The 20739-nt window shown below is 34.9% G+C and overlaps 1 protein-coding gene across 1 annotated transcript in view; it reads right to left on the reverse strand.

Moving 5' to 3' along the window:
• CNTNAP4 (contactin associated protein family member 4) overlaps positions 1 to 20739 on the reverse strand; it is a gene marked incomplete at both ends in the record, with an annotated part of 216329 nt that overhangs the window by 48125 nt on the left and 147465 nt on the right. The window contains 4 exons of the mRNA XM_082782767.1: positions 4737 to 4856; positions 6386 to 6492; positions 11367 to 11538; positions 17150 to 17299. Of these exons, the coding sequence (XP_082638893.1) occupies positions 4737 to 4856; positions 6386 to 6492; positions 11367 to 11538; positions 17150 to 17299 (549 nt within the window). The remainder of the gene's footprint in view (positions 1 to 4736; positions 4857 to 6385; positions 6493 to 11366; positions 11539 to 17149; positions 17300 to 20739) is intronic.

The following is a 20739-nucleotide window of genomic DNA, read 5'->3' on the forward strand; positions in this document are numbered from 1 at the left end:
GAGCTTGCAGATACTGTATTTAGTATAAAACTTGGGTCATACGAAAGTGTTTCTAACCATCTAAAATCAAATGTTAATCTTTATTTGCAATACTATTCAAAATCTGTATTTAGTCAAGAATTAAGAAACCCCTCTGAAAGCTTTCATAGTTCAATAGAGAGACGCCTCAAAATACCCAAGGTAATATTGATTTTTGGCACCCTTTAAATTATGCCTTTTTGACTCAGTACTGTAACACGATGAAGTAGTAGTTCAGAATTAAGAGCTGCATTTTCCTGAAAAACACATAGCTCAGATACTGCTGGGTAAGGCAGCTCTCTGCTTTATGGCATTGTGTAGAAAGCTTTTAAGATTCATTTAAAGTGGGAACATACAAAATATTAAATATATATATATTTATTCTAGAAGCAATTGAACTGTTTCTATGAGTTTTTGTTTGTTTGTTTTTCATGAACTAGTAGCAAATATTCAGTACCCCAGATGTTACTTAATATATATAAGTATATCTTCTAGTGTGATGCTCTTATAATAAAAGAGCAGAAAATACTTGCATATAAATATAATTCAAATGTTTGAATGATAAACAATACATTGTACACTTATAAAAGGTACGTGTTAAGGTATGCAGTCTGCTGTGAAATCAACCTTCTCTAACTTGCAGCTATTCTACTGCATTGAGCAACCAAGCAGTTTAATAGCTTTTCAATTATGTTGATGTCACTGATAGTCTTGCATTAGAAGTCTTTTAACTTTCTATAATAATGGTTGAAAGAATTTTAATTGTAAAAACTTAACACTATGCAAAAACAAACAATGAGAACGAAAACTAACATCACAATTATATGAAGGTTTTGCCTTAAAAGCTACTGGAAGCCATATGCTAACTACTTTAATCATCAACAAATGGTTATGGGACTGGTGCCATGGCCAACGATTTGGCTACTTAGACCATGGGATTTGCTTTGAGAAACATGGTCTACTGAGGTCAGATGGGGTCTATCTCTTGGAGGAGGGAAAGAACAACTTGAGTTCCAGACTTTCCAAGCTTATGAAGAAAATTTTAAATTAAATCCACCAGGAGAGAGGAATATCAACCCACTCATTTCTTAATGATTTTAAGAAATGTTAAGATGTCAGCAATGGCTGTCCATAGATAGGAAAAAAAGTTTCAGCGGGAGCTCAATTTAAATGCCCCTACAGAAATACCCATATCATGGTAATAAGCAGGGGGAACTGGAATTTTTAGCCCAGCCTCAGGGCCATGAGAGTACGTTCCAGCACTTGAAGGTTAGTAAGGAAATGCCTAGAAGGAACCATTATGGAGAAATCCCCCAAATACTTTCTAGGAACACTGCTTCCTAAGTGAGGTGCCCCTGCTGAGGTGCACCTTTTAAGTACTTTTACGCAAATAGGCACAGTATGGGGAATAAACAAGAGTACATATGCCTACAGGTCTCTGATCTTATTGGCCTTACAGAGACATAGTGGGATGACTGGAGTGTTGGAATGGAAGGATACATTTTTTTTTGGAAAGATGTTCAGGGGAGACAAGGAGGGGTTTTTGCTCTCTATGTCAGTGACCAGCTGGAGTATTCGGAACTCTGCCTGGGGATGCTTTGACTTCAGAAGAGCAGACTTTGAGACTTTGACCTCTTCAAGAATCTGCTTGGTGGAGTACCATGGGATAAAGCCCTGAAAGGAAGAGGGACCCAGAGACATTGTTTGAGCAGCCAGGGATAAAGTTAGTAAACCTAATGCCCACATAGAATCGCATCTGTCCAAGGACATCGAGAACAACAAGAAGGGCTACAGGAATGCATTGGTCACTCAGCCTTACTTATAGTTTGCATACGAGGAATATCAGACACTCTCCTTGTTTGTTCAGAGAAAAAATATCAGACACATTTCTTGTGTGTACAGAGATTACTCCCTCAGTTTCTTTATAAGATATATATATCAATATATACAATTATATAATTGTATATATTATATACATGTATAATATAATATATACAAATATATATATGTAATATACATATATATTATGTAATAATATATACAATTACATAATTGTATATATTGATATATATTGATATAAATATATATAATTAAATAATATATCAATATATATAATGGAAGATAACTCAAATATGGGTGGCTGATAAAGACTAACATGTTAATGCTGTTTTGTACTTTGGACAAGTCTGCTTAGCTATGAAAAGAGAAATATTGAGTTTATGCTGTATGAAGAGACACACTGAGTTTGTGCCTGTGAGCATCTAACCCCCATGACTGAAATCCATGTCAAGGTAGGGGTTTGTAAGCTCTCAGGTAAAGCCAGGTTGGGGCAGTCAAGTCAAACGTAGATTCCTCTTTGTGATATTTTTGTAATTTAATAAAGAATGCATTTTAAGAAGGCATGAGAAATATATTTAAGTATGGTAGTAATACTGATTCAATTGTTATAATCAATATTGCTATCATCAGTGGCTTCAATTATAGAAAATTGCTAAAATTCCAATATTAGTGTGAATATTAGAATGCTACTTAATATTTCTAACTATTTCACAGAGTTGTACTTTATTTAATATCCTATAGACCACACGTGGTCGACACTGGAAGATGTCTATAATAAGCAAAGAACTGGCGGTCACTTAAAGAATAAGTATTCATCAGAAAACTTGAGGAAACATCACAGTGAGATACCTGCTCAAAAATACAATACAAAAAGGGGTCTACTTGAACAACTTTATCCTTATCTAATTTTTGCCAAATTACATAATACTATTAAGCATATGCTCATGGTATGAAAAAAAAAAAAAAGCAAACATTTATTTCTGTATATGCACATGAACAAAAACATATTTAAAGGGTATTCTGAATACAAACATTAAGAGACAAACTGATCACCTATCACACTCACACACATTTTCAAATCCCTAAATTAAAAAGGAAATTTTTTTTAATTTTTAACACATCACTGAAAATGTGTCATCTTAACTACCACTGTGGGCTGTTGGCTTTTCATACTGAAATTAACCTCCAAAAATAAAAGTGGGGAAAGGTGCCTACCATCTGCCAAAATATAAATCTACATGAATGTCCAGGCAGTGCTGCAAGAAATGTGGACATATGCTTTCCCTGCCTCTGGTGGGAAAAGAGGATATCAGTTATGAGAAAACTGGGAAAGGGTGCATCCTGTCTGCATCCTAAGATGAAGAACTGATCAACAAAGTTTTCTTAATGTGATGAATAGGAAGTGACTGAGGAAAACTGTAACAGCTGTTCATGGACACACATCAGATGCTACAGACACACCTGACACATATTAAAAAAAAAAAAAAAAAAGAAACGCAAAAAAAACTTCTTTCCGTCAGGATTATTTCATTTCGTTTAGTCTCATAGAACACAAGGATATTTCTTTTTAAGGGTCTGTGCCAATCTGAAGTGTGTTTTCTGTGAGCTAACATAGCCTACTGCATAAGTCAAAGTCAGGAGCTGAGATGGTAAGACAAGTTAAATTACACAGATTGATTAAAACTAAGAATTTCTATTATTTCAGTATGTATAAATCTAAAAAATATATATGATCTAAAGAATTTTATACTGCTGTGAAATTCAACTAATGCTATTGGCAGACAGTCCTGTCAGTCTCTCAAGAAATACATGTGACTGTGATTATTTTGCAGTAATCACAGAATCACAGAACTGTAGGGGTTGGATTGGACTTCGAAAGATCATCGGGTCCAACCCCCCTGCCAAAGCAGGTTCCTCAGAGCAGGCTAAATGTAGTTTACAAAAATTGTTTAAAAACCCAAATCACAAGATTATGAAATGGTTTATAAGTAAAATTTCAGCACTTAGGACATAAATGAGCCAAATTCAATCATAGCTTATTCAAGTAATCTTTTGTACAGTTAAAAATGTAAAACTGAATTGTCACAATGTATCTTTTTAAATGAAATAACTAAGTGATTTAATCCTTTTTACTGGAAGAAGATCAAATAAGGAGAAACTAAAGAAAATGAAACAACTACAAATAAAGTAATACTAATTTTCAAAAATAAATTTAAATGTAGTTTAATTGGAAGGACACACATTGATAGGCATGCATAGACAAATTAAACTGTTTGTTAACAGTCTGACTGACAACAAACTGACATCTAAAACTTCTAGCGATGTAGTCACATATAAAGAAAAGGAGGTTGTGTGCTTGAAATTGAGGCTGTGAGAGTCTTACTGGTTGAATTTTCATTCTCCAAAAGATCTACTAATTGTCTGAAAAATGAATCTTAATGTCTGTATTCCTTACATCAAACAAAGGCCAGTTCTGAATTATAATTTTTCAGAAGCCTTCAGGGAAAAGTCAGTAGTATTCTCATAAAACATAACATGTTCCTAATTTATTTAAAAGTCCTCATAGAGGCTGTAACCACAATGAAAACAAAGCTGCTCCCAAAAAAATGAACTAACATGGCATTCTCTCCTTATGGAACAAATGTCCCACTTATGCAAAGCACAACAACAAGTTTTAGATTTACAGCCTAAATCCTGTTATTATTTTAATTTCTATGCCTAATTCTTTGCCTGGTATTCTGACCCAAGGAGTCACCTTCATTTTGTTGTGCATCTATATGTTAAAATTGTGAGCTACAGAGGCTTCTTGCTTAATAAACTCTACTTCAATATAATGAGCATGTAACCCAACAGAGAGTTAACACAGTTTATCACCTCACCTGTCATATTACAGTATACAAGAAACGGTCCCAAGGGGCCACTTCCATCTGAATCGATATTGTAAAAGCCTGAAGTGTTCCCTCTGTGCTTATAGGCTTCACATGATTGTTCGTAGATAGCTGTAAAAGAACATCATAAATGCAATAGCATCGTGCTATATTTTATTCTGTGAATAAAAATAAAAATGTTTGGGGCCTTTGTACGGGGGAAAGAAGTTGTGTACATTCAAAGCTAAAGAATACAGAAGAAATCACATGAAGTTTTACTTCCATTTGAATTTGTGAAGCACATTTAATTATATATAGAGGGATGATCACAAGGAACATTTTTGAGTATTTTCTTCTGTATTTCAGGCTGGAAATTTCAGGAAGGAAACACTGAAATATAGATTTAAAATGAAAAAAAAAAAAAGGGGGGGTGGTTTAGAAACAGTCATCTAATGTGAAAGCTAAGAGTATCATTTAGACCCTGGGAATCAGATTTTGAGAAGCCAAGCTTTAACAGTCTCAATTAAATCTGACATTTATTTACATGCCTTTACATACAGCAAAAAATAATCAGTGTTACTAGATATTCTAATTGTTTCCTAGTATTTTTTGACTTTCATGGTTCATGTTTTCTTCTCTTTTTCTTTACATAGTAATGTCATGGTAAATAAATTATCAGAGTATAAAAGAACAAAATAAACAGACAAAATGGAAGCTTCTCAGTCCCATGTCATCTATGTTTTATATCAGTCAATTCCTGAAGAAAAGTTTGTGACAACTTCTTTATGATCAAATGAACTACTTACTTCAAATCTGTCATTACACATGTAATCAATGACAATTCCACAACTAGACCACATTAGCCAACTCATCCATAGCAATCAAAGTCATACTATTATAGTGATTCTTTTCTGGACTGTCTGCTATAACAACAACAAGATTTGAAAATACTCTATCAAAAAGAAAGAGTCACTACATTCAGGAAAAAAAAATAATTATAAGGTTTAGATAATGTTCATCTAAACTGAAAAAAAATAGTAATAAAAAAAATAAAAGCAAGCTCATCTTCAGTTTACTCTTCTCATAGGTATAGATTATGCACTGTGGTATTCAAAAGTATGTGTACTATTTGAAAAGTCAACACAGTTGTTGAGTTTATCCAAGCAAGATTTAATAGGTGATCTTTTTGTTTATTTGCTTTGTTATGCCAGTTTTGCTGAATTCACCCTACTGGAATATCACCTAACCTGCTCACTGATTCAACAAACTATGTGTTCATGCATGTGATGATGTTTACACAAGACTGTAGTCCTACTGACATAATATATATGTATATATATTCTTGTCCTAAACAGAATTATGAATGATTTGCTGATTCATATGGTGGAACTATGGACAGAAGATATTACCAACCATCTCATGTAACCTATTAAAACATGAAACAGACACAAATAAACAATGAGTTTATTCTGTTAACAGATTTCGAATACTCAAGGCCTTTGTTTGAACTAGCTTCTGAATGGCATGGCATTTTCTTTACATGGCAGAAAAAAATCTAATATAAATGATTAATACAGATGTCACACTTCCAGGAGGAAAGAAAAAGAGGGCAAGGATGAATCTATGACAAACAAAAACAGCTAGAAAAATCGTATACTTACGATAGTGACAAGTAGCTCCCTTGTAACCAGTATTGGTACAGTTACAGTAGAAGCTGTTCCAGGTCTGTGAACATTCTCCACCATGTTCACAGTAATTAGGCAAGCATCTAAAATGAGAAACAAACAGCATTCTCACTCTGTTTTCCTTTCTCTTACTTGGCATTTACACTTATCAGTAGAAGCAAAATCATGAAACATGATTTTGCATATGTTATATTTGCATATAACATATAACAACATGAATTAAGATATTCTTCAGTCTTTTTGAAGAAGATATCTTTAACGCTACTAGAAAAATATTTTCTCTTCAGCTTTCCCCCTATTCTTATTACCTATCAGAAAGTTACTAATTATGCAATAAACTTGTGAGACTATGCCAAGAAAAATCTATTTTTTTGGAAATAACAATTAATTGCTACAAATTTCATTACTGTTGTATATTTATCATTTATTTATTAAAAGAGAAAAAATTCCCAGCGCCACTGTCTTTTTTATATACACATACATAGCTATTACTTTATAGACCCATAAAATGCTTTGTATTGAAAGGGACCTTGAAGATCAACTAATTTCCCCTCCCATTCCCCCCACCATGACAAGGGACACCTTCATAATAGGTTGCTCAAAACTCTAGCCAACTTCACCTTAAACAGTTCTAGGGGTAGGGCACCCACAACTTCTCTGGACAACCTGTTCCTGTGCCTCACCACCACCACAGTAACAATTTTTTTCCTAATATCTAATCTAAATTTATGTTCTTTTAGTTTAAAATCATTACTCCTTGTCTTATCACTAAATACCCTGCTATTCTGGTGTGTATTTGTTTGTTTGTTTATACAACATACTGCTGCCAAGACACTAAAAGCAGTAACTCCCGATAGGAAATCATGTTCCTGTGCAAGGCTTGATGTAATTATAATAGATTCATCTGGTACTCTCTCTTCAGAGATTAAATATACTAAATTTGTAAAGCATTTAGAATGACATTTTGGCCTATTAATTTAAAGTTATTTTATCATTTGTTTATGCACAATTAGTAGTTATTAAACCAGTATAGACAAAGGACCTGAGAGAAACGATATTAAACAGAAATATATTAAGAGATTTATTTGCATGCCCAAGAGGAATATGAACAATGAAGCAATATAAAGATATTAGACAATGAAAAGGCTAAATGAAGAAGGCATGTGAGAGTCATCATATTAGAAACATACGAGAAGGAATTAGAAAGGTTTTGGATCTAAGGAAAAAAAAATAAGGAAACGGTTGGGAGTTTTTGCTTGTTTAAAAATAACAGGATAATACATGAAAATGAATAAATGTCAATAAAGACTAAATATAAAGAACACTTCCTTTATGCTGAATGTTTATATATGAAAGATATAGAATGCAGTCAATATAATTATCTTCAGTTTATTTCAGATCACTATAATTATTTTCACTAATTTCAGATCACTATTTGAACGGTAATTTTTATTTGTATTCATGCACTATATTACATTAAAACATTAAAAAAATTGTTCAACACTTTTTCTAATATCAAAGCAATCAGTAACTCCAGTATTTGGGTGGCATTTCAATATTTTGAAAATGTAAATAACTTGAAAATGTGACGCTTATGATGAGTCAAGGATAAGTAAGTTGTATGCTTGCCCTCAGCTCTAGGAAAAGTTTCTACCATTTGGATCGTAGTGGCAAAAACACTGAGTACTTGAAAAACTAAAGACGTGTAGAAATCATTATAGTGTGAGACCATTGTCTCAAAATTATAGGATATAAAAAATTATAAAGGCTATTGAAAACTGTTAATATGTGTAAGAAATTTTAAAGGTGACAGAAGAGAAGGAGAATACATGTTATCAGCTGCGTTTATGGTGAGATGTAGAAATAGTTTCGTAAAAAGAAACATGAATTTTGTTCCAGATAATGGAACAAAACAGCACATTTTGCAGAAGCAAACAGGCAGCAAAGGCAATGGGACGTGTGAAGAAAATGGAAGGAAATACTTTTTCCCAGACAGGCTAATACAAGACCAAGAATGCTTCTAAAGAAATGGTTTATTTTCAAACAAAATATAATGTACATAATTCAATTTATTTTCATCAATTTAATTAACTTCTATTTTGTTAAGGTAGGAAGGCATATGACAATCATTGTGAAATTTGAAATTCAGAAAGAAAAGGATTAATATTGTGTCAGAAAGCTAATGAAAACATCGTGCAAAAGACTGGGAAGTTTAAGTGGTATACAAAAGCCCAAACAACAGCAACAACAAAATATTTTTATGTTTTTGACAGACACACACGCACAAAACAAAAACAAACAAAAAAAACGTATCTTATAAGAAAGACTTACACTATATATAAATATATATAATATATAATATAATATATAATATATATATATATATAAAATCTTACACTATATATATAAATATGTATATATATAGCCTTTCTTATAAGATAAGAATGTTTTATATATATATATTTATATATATATATATAACATTCTTGGTACAGTACAGTTGGTACAGCAACAAAAAGTTAAACAGGTAGGCTAAAATTCTAAAAAAAACTTGCACTACTATCACTACTATAGTGGTTTTACTCAGCTGGGCAGCCCAACTCCATCACAACTATTTTCTCATTCCCCTTCCTCAAAGGGAAAGGGGGAGAAAATATGAAGGAAAGCGCTCAAGGGTTGAGATAAGAATATAAGATCACTCAACAGTTACTATTACAGAAAGAAAAAAAAAATAAAAAAATAAGCAAAACACGGAGCATCAGGGGATTAATAAAAATTATCACTTACTACTTACAGGCTAGAGCACTGAGAAACCCAAAACAAACAAAAAATACCTCCCCGCCCCATCCAACCTCTTCTACCTCCTTCCACCAAGTGTCACAGCAGAATGGAGGTTGTGGTCAGTCCTTAACACTTCATCTCTGAACACAGTTCATCTCTCAACACTTCACGGTCATTCTCTGTCCCTGCTCCAGCATGGGGTCGCTCCCACTGGATGCCGTCCTTCCTGAACTGATCCTGAGGGGACTTCCAACACGCAGGAGTTCTTCAAAAACTGCTCCAAATACGGATCCATACCATGGGGGCCATCTGTCAGGAGTAAACTGCTCTAGCACAGGTGGGTGGCAGCCCCCCCCAGACCCCACTGATCCTCTGTGGCTTCCTCTCCGTGGGCTGCAGCTCAGGCCTGGCGCGTACTCCTGTGGGGGCTCTCCATTAGCCGCAGCCTCCTTCAGGCCACATCCACCTGCTCCACCAGGGGCTCCTCCATGGGCTGCAGTGTGGAGATCTGCTCTGCCGTGGGACCCATGGATTGCAGGGGGACAGCAGGCCCCACCCTGGGCTTCTTCACAGGCTGCAGGGGAACTTCTGCTAAAGCATGTGAAGCCCCTCCTGCACCTTCTGCTCTAACTTTGGTGTCTGCTGGTCTGTTTATCTCTCCTCACTCTCTCAGCTGCTATTGCTTAGCATTTTTTTTCCCTTTCTTAAATCTGCACTCACAGAGGCACAACCCACATTGCTTATTGGATAGTGGTGGGTTCCTTTGGAGGCAGCTGAAACTGGCCCTTATCAAGCATGGGGTAGCTTCTGGACCCATCTTACACAGGCCACCCCTGCAGCCCCTCACTACAAAAACCTTGCCTTGTAAACACAATACATTTGCTCAGTGCAAATGCCATGCCATCTGGAACACTGTAAATAATTCTGTATTTCTGTGTGCTAGGACCCACTAACTTTATATATATAAGTCACAATTTTTTATTTTATTATAATATATATATATATTTTTTATATAAAACCAACATATAGTAAATGCTTTACTATGTACCAGAATATGTAAAACATACCACTTTCTCTGAATTTATTTCATAACATGTCTTTAATTATGGAGCAAATGATTGTTCACAAATCACAGCTCTGAGTTTAACATTTTGAGTGCTCCCTAGTTATATACATACATACAGATTCAAATATCTATGTTAAAAAGAGAAAGTAGTCAGTACCAATTAACTTATCAGTCAATTTCTTGATATTTTCTATTCAAATTCTTGTTTAGATCTCCATTTAAGTGTTCAACTAAAGAATATCATTCTTTAAACCTGACTCTGCTCCTCATTCTTACTACTAACAACAACAACAAACAAACAAAAAACACAGTGTAATGAAAATTATTCCAGAGTGTTGAAATACAGCAATATGGTGCTTTAGAAGCTAGAAGGAAGTAGGAAGTGTTACAAAGGCTATTAGAAAGGGGAAGAAGGAGATGGTGAAATAAGTGAAAAATGAGAAAATGAATCAAAAGGCTGTAGGGTAAGGAAAAGTTGAGAAGAAACATATCCTATATTCCAAATAGAAATCTCTAACAGAGATTCTGTTTCCTCCACACTGAACTCCAGCAAATTCCTGCCACTTGTTCTATTTTGGAGAAGGTGTATAGACGTTCCTCCTTCCAAAGGGAGGCATTAAAACTGGTCATTTTTTAAAAAAAAAATAAAAAATACCCTATAGTACACACTAGTTACAATTAATTCTGACCTGAGCATAAAATAAAGATTGCTCACTGTTTGTGAGGATGTTTCCACTATGTTTCTGGATGGGTAGAATATAGAAAGAGCAATCATTTGTAAAGAGCATAGGATTTCAAATGATGAATGAGATTTCAAATGTCAGAGATTTGTGTCTACAGTGTTACAAAACAAGCAACAACAACAACAACAAAATAAAAATTAGCCAGAAACATCAAATATTTTTAACCTCAGATATTGGAAATTTATTTGCAGTGCAACAACGTCTTCTATTTGCTTTTCTATGTATACTGAAAATCTTCTGTACCATTGAATGTTTGTGAAAGAAGCATGCAATTTTGTAAGCATTTTGTTCCTGGTCATGAGGTCAGTATTTGAAACAATAACAACAACAAATCAAGTATATAAATAAATATATATAATTTTCTTACCTGTCTATAATGCCACATAAATCTATCTGAAGATCGCTGAAATTGCCAAAAATATTTTTCTGAACTGAATTCATATCCACTGCTTTGTTGCCAATAGAAATGAGCCGCATACATCCTTGAAAGCCACCAAATGAGCTTTTACATTCAGAATTGTTTCCAATGTTTGGACAGCCTGAGAGAAACATAAATCCTGGAGCTGAAAAATATTTTAATGAAAATAACATGTATACCAGAATTTGGTAATTTTTAGGCATAACAAATTTTGTGGCCAGGTTTATCCAGAAACACTTCTGATTTGGCACGTCTGTGCAAGAGTAAAGAAATAAGGCTGTTCAATCTTACTGTATGTGCAAATCAGTGCTACAGGGTACAGCATAACCCAAACAGCAGTTCCAAAATAATTAATGGAACCAAGATGTGAACAGATTCACCAAATGATCTTAGTCACAAAATGTTGGGTTATAATGCAGGCTGACTGTGATCTGGACAAATTTCAAGTCATAACTGAAGTCAAAGGAAATGAGCTACAAAGTACAAGGGGTTTTCTTCATCAAACTATCCAGAAGATTTCTGAAAAATGAGGACAATTTTTATATGTTTGTAATCAATGAACCAACTAGGAAAGGTGCTTTATTGAAAACTTCTGCTCCTAGACAAGTTAAAAAATGAAGACGTGAATATCAAGGCTAGTCTTTGTTGCATCAAACATGAGACTGTGGAGTTTAAGATCCACAGACAAGACAGTGAGAAAGCAAGCAAACAAACACAGAAGTACAGCTATGGATTTCAGAAGAGCCCATGTTGGTTTGTTCAGGGACATTTTTTGAGGATCAAATGACACGGACCTAGGGCCGTGGGAACTGCAGAATTGTCTGAGGCCTTTTTTCTTCAGTTTTGATTGGTAAAGACTTCTCTTGTCCCAACAAAGTATGAGGTAGGTCAGTAGTAGCCACAGAAGATAAAAAAAAAAAAAAAAAAAAAAAAAGGAGTCTAAGAGCTATCTGAAAGCACTGGAAGAGCTGGCCAATATCATCACAACATCCAATGTTGTCACAGTTAAACTACTAACATTTTAATCCTTAAAATAATTTGGTAATTAGGTGAGCTTCTTGATGACTGGAAAATGTTGCGCTCACTTTCAAGAACGCCAAGAAGTAGGGCCCAGAGAGCCAGGGACTAGTCAGCCTTTCCTCACTACCTGGAAAGTTCATGGAGCAAGTCCTCTTATATGCTATGTGACATACAAAAAAGGTAATTAGAGACAACTGACATGGATTAACCAAGGCCAAATCATGCCTGACAAAACTTCTTTTTTTTTTTTTTTTTGACAACAGGCACAGTGGACAGGGGGGAGAGCAGTAAACACTATATACCTTGACTTTAGCAAAACCATCAACATTTTTCTGTAATTTCCACATCATTGGATTGATGAGATGTCGGTGGGTAAGTGGACAATCAATGATGAAAGTCTAGCTGATGTTCAGTGGTCTTTCAGGCATCAGTCTGTTTAAAGTCTTCATTAACAGTAGGGAAGACAGGATAGAGTGCACTCTCAGAAAGCTTGTGACTGATACTAAGTTGGGGGAAGGGGTAAATATGCTGGATGGCAAGGCAGCAACTGGGCAGGCAGAAGAAAAGGGGTGACAGAAATACCATAAAGTTTAGCAAGAACAAGTACAAGGTGTTTCTTCTGGGATAAAAGATAAAATAAGCCCATGCAACAGTGTAGGCTACTGCTAAGAGGCGGATCCACAGAGGAAGTCTTGGTGTCCTAATGGACAACAGATGCACCATGAGACATGAATGTGCATTTATGGCACAGAAGGCTAATGGCATTACCAAAAGTAGTGCCAGCAAGTCTAGACAAGTGGTCTTTCCCTCTCCTTGGCAACTGTGAGAAGTTGGAGTGCCATGTCCAGTTCTGGACTTCCCAATAAACAAAATACATTGATATCCTTGAGTGAGGTCACAAAGATGGTCAAGGAACCTAATGGACAGGATGTATTTTAAGGTGCTGAGAGAGCTGGGTCTGACGAGGCTTAAGACGGAAAGGTAAAGATATCTGAGAAGGAGATGCAGGGAAGGAGACAGTCTCTTTCTGGAAGTCTACAGTGATTAGAGGAGAGGAAAAAAGATAAAAATCAGAAATGGCAAATTCAAATTACATATCAGCAAAAATAAACTTTTTTTTTTTTTTTTTTAACCATGAAGGTGTTCAATACAGGAACAAGTTAGAGAGATTTCCATGCTCAGAGGTGCATAATCTGATCTACATCCTGATATAATCAGATTGGTTTTGAGCAGGAGACTGGACTAGGCAACCTCTGGAGTTACTATCTATGATTGATATTCTGAAAGTATGTAATACAGTAATTTGTATATTATTTTTCTGATAACGATCCTGAAATGCAATTTGCTTATTACCAATTAAATAAACATTATTAAGAAAAGCTGATTTGGTTTAAACCGTATCAATTGAGAAGTTTTCCCCTATGATAGCTGAACACTGTATGATAAAATATGCCTTTTTATCTTCGTCTTTCTTCCAAAGCTCAATATTTATTCTGGAGCAAGGGCCATATTTGATCTTAATCAAACAATACTACTGTTTGTTTTACAATATTCAAAGAGTTTCTTGTTTCATGATGTTTGGAAGCAGAGACTGTTAAGGTACTTTTGTTTCACAGAGCAAATGGGTATTTTCTGAAGTTCTGCAGAGAATTTGCAGAGATTTATTTTTCCAGGAAGCAAAATGACAATGGAAACTGGTACATCTATTCAAAGGAATATGCAAAAACATAAATAAAATTGATATATTTTTAAGAAGTGTATAGTATAAAATGACTAAGTGACATAAAATAAGTAAAATAAGTAAATAAATTCTCGGTGTCTTTTTCTCTGGTGAGGTACCAAACTGTTCAAACCTGTTATTACCTTTCTAAAGGAAAATGTATATTAACTACTTTGCATATTGCTGTAAGAATAACAAATCTGTGGATTTGCTAAAATCTAAACAGGAACAGAGCAACCTTACAATATAATGAACATTTTGATAAATCAATTACAGGTCTTAAACAAATTCTCTATAGCACTATATAATAAAATGTTAAAAACAAACAAACAAACAAAAATCTGTCATTTTTGGTAAAAAACAAAAACAAAACCAAAACTGACATTCATTTGAGAGTGAAAGACTTCCAGGGGAGTCCATACCAAAAAATAAAATAAATAAAATAAAATAAAATAAAATAAAATAAAATAAAATAAAATAAAATAAAATAAAATAAAATAAAATAAAATAGGTGAATGCAGGAAAAGTTTACATCTCTAACTTCTGGGTTCAAAAAGATTTTGCCTCAGATTTTTCTTATAATCTGTATTTTTAAAATGTTGTCTTCCAGATTTGTTAGAGAAAAGTCAACGTATAATGATTATTACTGAAAGTGAGATTCCTTATTACTATGGGTCAAATATTAATAACAGAAAGAAATAGTTTAATAATTAAATTTAATCTATGTGCTTATTGCAAATTTAAATAATGTCTTTTTTCCCTTACAGTTGCAAAGTTATTATTCCATGATCTGAGAGCTGTCATGTATTTTTGACTAGGAGTTATGCTGACATAATTCTAAATTACCTTCATGTTTATCACATTTCCTCAGATAAATTTCTGCATTTTTTTGCATATTCTGTATTCTTTAAAACAAGTAAAATGACCATTGTGTCCCCAGAGCATCTCTTCTGGAAGACTCTTATTCATATTTAAACAGCCAGCATACAGAAAAATGCTAAATATGTGTATAAACTTGGAAATGCACTGTACACATTTTGATGGTGGAATATGGAAATGTTCACTGGTGTATTCAGAAATGTGGGAACCTGGACCCATATAGAAATAAATATCTACAAAAAGTTTTCTTGCCATTCAACATCCATATTCTGTATCTTTCTCTGATTATCAATCAGTTCAGGATGTGTCTTTACTAGAGAAGGCTAGATACCAGATCTAAAAAATCCACAGATGGTCTGGTAGCAATTCCTAGATTTACTTTCTGCTTGTGAGCATTTTTTATTTTATTTTATTTTATTTTATTTTATTTTATTTTATTTTATTTTATTTTATTTTATTTTATTTTATTTTATTTTATTTTATTTTATTTTATTTTATTATTATTATTATTTTTCCCCCAAGGGAACTAATCTGTGGACTATGACTTGGTCCAGATGCATTTATTTTTTTATACACATTCTGATTTGTATGCATTCATTTTTTTATTATTATTTTTAATAAATTATTTAGTCGTAAACTAGTAAGAGACGAAGCTTTAAGGGAGAGTTAAATAATGTATTTAAATAATTTGTCTAATGTTGCTATTATGCACTCCATTCCTAACTTATCTAGGTTTATCACAACCTGTACAATTATATCAATAAACATATTAATGACAAAGTCATTTGATGAATTTATGCTTAAAAATAATATCATAGAATCATAGAGTCATAGAATCATTAAGGTTGGAAAAGACCTCTAAGATCATCTGGTCCAACCATCACCCTACTACTGATATCACCCACTAAACCATGTCCCTAAGTGCCACATCCAACCTTTGCTTAAACACTTGAAGGGATGGTGACGCCACCAAATTCCTGGGCAACCCGTTCCAGTGCCTCATTACTCTTTCTGAGAAGAAATGTCTTCTAATTTCCAAACTGAACCTCCCCGTGTGCAACTTAAGGCCATTCCCTCTAGTTCTATCACTGGTTATCTGTGAGAAGAGGCTGACCCCCAGCTCCCCACAACTTCCTTTTAGGTAGATGTAGAGAGCAGTGAGGTCTCCCGTGAGCCTTCTCTTCTCCAGACTAAACAACCCCAGTTCGCTTATCCACTCCTCTTAGGACTTGTGTTCCAGGCTCTTCACCAGCTTTGTAGCCCTTCTCTGGACATCCGGGACCTCAAGTTCTTTTTGTGTTCAGGGGCCCAAAACTGAACACAGTACTTGAGGCGCAGCCTCACCAGAGCAGAGTACAAGGGGACAACCACCTTCCTGGTCTTGCTAGATACACTAATCCTGAAATAAGCCAGGATGCTTTTGGCCTTCTTGGCCACCTGGGTGCACTGCCAGCTCATGCTCAGGCCTCTAGTGAAAATAGGACACCTCAAAACCTTTTAGAGAGAAGTTATATTCTCCAAACATAGTATTGTTGTGCTACGGTGGTCAATTTTTTTTTTTTTTTTAATTATTATTATTATTATTACTTATATTTTATGATTGTGTATTGTGCAATGAATAAGTATGGACCTAAAGAGAAAGAGGATATTTGCACAAGTAAACATGCACTTCAGGTGAAGTCTTGAAGTCAGCCCAGTGGAAGATTCTCAGAAAATATATATTAAAAAAAAAAAAAAAAAGAAAGAGACTTAGCAACACAAGCAACATAATGGCTGCATAACAGGAGACTTGTGTACCTATTTGATTGATTGTTGATTATCAGTCATGCTAAATTTAATTATCAGGACACAATACTAGAAAACTATGTTCTAGAAATTGACAAAGGATTTAGGGTGGTAATTTATTCTACTTAGCATGATAAAAATTTTGAAGAAATGTGAACCCCAAAATATCATAGCAATTCCTGAAAAAACAGTACTCTAAGAGATATCTGAGTTAGACAACAAAGGCTTGAAGCAAGCCAACACATTCTTGCTATTTGATTATCTATGTCTGCAAAAATTTACATTTAACTGTGTGATATTGCCAGCATAAATAAGCAACATATTTCACCTCCAAAGTAGAATGTGTCTGCTGAATAAATTTGCAGAGATATGGAGGCATGAACAGATGAGGTCATATCGTTGTCCACTATTAAGCTGATACGATTTCTTTTGGCAGAGAAGAATACAGAATGCCACTGACCATTATTTAATCCAGCACCTAGGAGGGAAACAAAAAGCAAAATGAAGGACAGACATCCATTATTTGTTATATTATCTGGATGTTATAAATTAGAAAGGAGAAGAGACCAGTACAGTAGCAATCATAGCTGAAATAACAACTTGAGGAGATAATGAAAGGAGAAAAAAAAAAAAAAAAAAAAAAAAGGATTAAAGAACACAAATGTCTTTTGTGAAGACAGAGACTTTGTCCATTCCCTTGCTTCACTTCTGATTAAAAAAAAAAAAAAAAAAAAAAAAAAAGTATTTTAGTGAATAAGCTTTACCATTGTAATGCTCCTAATTATCAGTAAGTTACATTTAATGTACGGACTATGAAAAATATCCTCTCAATCTGAGGAGGTTATTACTAAGGCATTATTGTGATGGTTGATACAGTATTTAACATATAATACACATTTTTATTGCACTGTCACAAGGTATTTCTTCATCTTTTAAAATCAAAGGTAGATTGTATGTAAATCTATTTATATGTAAATAATTGTAAATTACATTACAATGCAGAAAAATAACTGTACCATGTAGATGTAAAAAGCTTCATCAAGCATAATGTCAATGTCATTTTTTTTTTTTTGTTATTATTATTTTTCAGTTACTCTTAGAAATATATTGGAAAATATGGAAAATATATTGGAAATAAATGGGTAAATTTTGGAGCTACTTTCTAGGCTCTAACACCAATTTACATTACTTCTGTCTCTATGTGACAGAACATGTTCTGGAACATGCCTGCATATATAGATTTAAATACATTTTATTTTAGTCAGTACATAAACACTTACGATCTTTACATAAGTGGTGTAAGTCAATTATGTTCCTGAGTGGTTTTAGAACTATGATACTTCTTTCAGAAGACTACAAAGAACACAGCCTTTGAGTTATTTAAAGTCTTTTATTGACTGCAATGTCTCAGATTTGTGATGTGATTTCCCTCTTTAAATTTAATGTATTTATATAGTCCTCTCTAGAATTTGCTCTATATTCTATAAATAAATATTCTGAGAGTTAACAGATTTGTTCATACAGACAGAAAAGAAATCAAAATATAAAAGTGACAGGGTTCAAACAACTAAATTGCGTTATAACTAGGACTCATATATTCCAAACTACCACAGTCTAAACACAGAAATTCAGCATACAATTCAGAGATTAATCTTAAAATTACTTCTAAATTCGAATAAAATATCATTTAGAAAGTGTCTGTAATATATTAAATACAATATTAGATATATGCACCATTTATATGACTTGTTTCCTTACTTCAACTGGTATATTTGTCAGGGACTATACAAGAAGAAACCTTATCCTCTAATAATAGTAACTTTTGCTTTATGCCCATCTTAGGTGGAATTATATAAAAAAACATGGCACATAGATTACCTCTGTGTTTCACTTCAAGCAACCATTCCCTCTTCTAATAGAAATCACAGAAAGTACAGAACCATAATCACAGATTTTCTGATAACATTCAGGCAATTAATTTTATTTGCAGTTTGGTATGAGAAATGTCATATGAGGATACTAACAGATGCAGTATATTTACAGTCAGGATAAAGAAGGGAAGGGAGGGAGGGGGAGAGGAGCATTAAATGTAACAAGTGGAGCCTGACTCTTTTCAGTGGAGTCTCATGAAGGCAGAGTAAAGGGGAAGAATCACCTGCCTTGCCCTGCTGGCCATGTTTATTTTGCTACAGCCCAGGATGCAGTTTACTTTGTGGGCTGCAAGCACACATTGCCAGCTCATGTGGAGCTTCTCATCAGCTAACACCTCCAGTTCCTCTCCTCAGGCCTGTTTTCAATCTCTACTCAACCTGTATTTTTTCTTGGGATTGCCCTGGACCAGATGTACAACCTTGTACTTGGCCTTGTTGAACTTCATGAGGTTCACACACAACCATCTCAAGCCTGGCCATGTTCCTCTGGATGGCATCCCTTCCGTCCAGTGTACCAGCCTCACTACACAGCTTAGTGTCATCCGCAAAGATGCTGAGCGTGCACTCAATGTCACTGTCCATGTCACCAAGAAAGATGTTAAATAGTACCAGTCCCAATACTGACCCCTGAGAAATACCATGCATAACTGACTTCCACTTGGATATTGAGCTGTTGATTGCAACTCTTTCAGTGTGATCATCCAGCCAATTACTTGCCCAAGTGGTGTATCCATCTAATCCATGTCTCTCCAACAAGGATATCATGGCAGACAGTTTCAAACGCTTTGCACTGGTCCAGGTAGGTAATGTCACTTGCTCTTCCCCCATCCACCAGTGCTGTCACCCAATCATAGAAGGGGACCAGATTTGTTAGGCATAATCTCTCTATACTGAAGCCAGGTTGGCTGTTACCAGTTACCTCCTTATTTTCCATATACTTTAGCCTAGTTTCCATGAGGATCTGCTCCATGGTGTTGCTGGGCACAGAGGTAAGACTGACTGGTGTGCAGTTCCCTTTGTCTTCCTTTTTTTCCCTTTTTAATCATGGAGGCTATATTTCCCCTCTTAGGGTGAGTGGGAACTTCACCAGACTTCCACTACTTCTCAAATATGATGGTTAGTGGCTTAGCAACTACATTTACTGGTTCCCTTCTCCTGCAGATGCCATCAGGTCCCGTGGGGTTTTACACCTTTAGGTTCCTTAGATAGTCTTGAAACCAATCTTCTCTTATACTGTATGTGGTTCATCATTCTTCTAGATCTGGCCTTTGCCTTCTGGGCTTGGGCTAAGTGGCTAGAGCTCTTGCCAATGAAGACTGAAGAAAAAAAGTAATTGAGTAACTCAGCCTTCTCCATATTGTGGGTAACCAACTCTCCAGCTTCCCTCTGGGGATAGTCCACAATTTCCCTAGACTTTCTTTTATCGCTGATGTACCTATAGAAACCTTTATTTTTTCCCCTTGATGTTCCTGGACAAATTTAATTCTAATAGGGCTTTAGCCTATTAGAAGCTCTATTTAGATTTGCTAACCTGAACCCTGTCTGCACAGACAATTTCTCTGTATTTGTCCCAGGATGTTTGTCCTTGCTTCCACCCTCTGTAGACCTCCTTTTTCTGCTTCAGTTTGGCCAGGAGCTCCTTGTTCATCCATGAATCCTGGCATTTTTGCCTGACTTTGTCCTTTTTGGGATGTATTATTCCTGGTCTTGGAGAATATGACCCCTGTATATTAACTATCTATCCTGGGCCCCTCTTCCCTTCAGGTCTTTACCCTATGGTGTTCTAGCAAGCAGATCCTTGAAGAAGGGAAGGTCTGCTCTTCTGAAGTCTGAAGTGCCCAGGGTAGTGAGCTTGCTGTGCTACCTCATCACTGCCCACAGGATCCTAAATTGCACCATTTCATGGTCACTGTACCCTAGATTGCCTTGAGTTTCACATTCCCTAGCAATCCCTCCTTGTTGGTAAGAATGAGATCTGGCATAGCAC

Source organism: Aythya marila (genome assembly GCF_965140915.1).
Source record: "Aythya marila genome assembly, chromosome: Z".
NCBI classification, from domain to species: Eukaryota; Metazoa; Chordata; class Aves; order Anseriformes; family Anatidae; genus Aythya; species Aythya marila.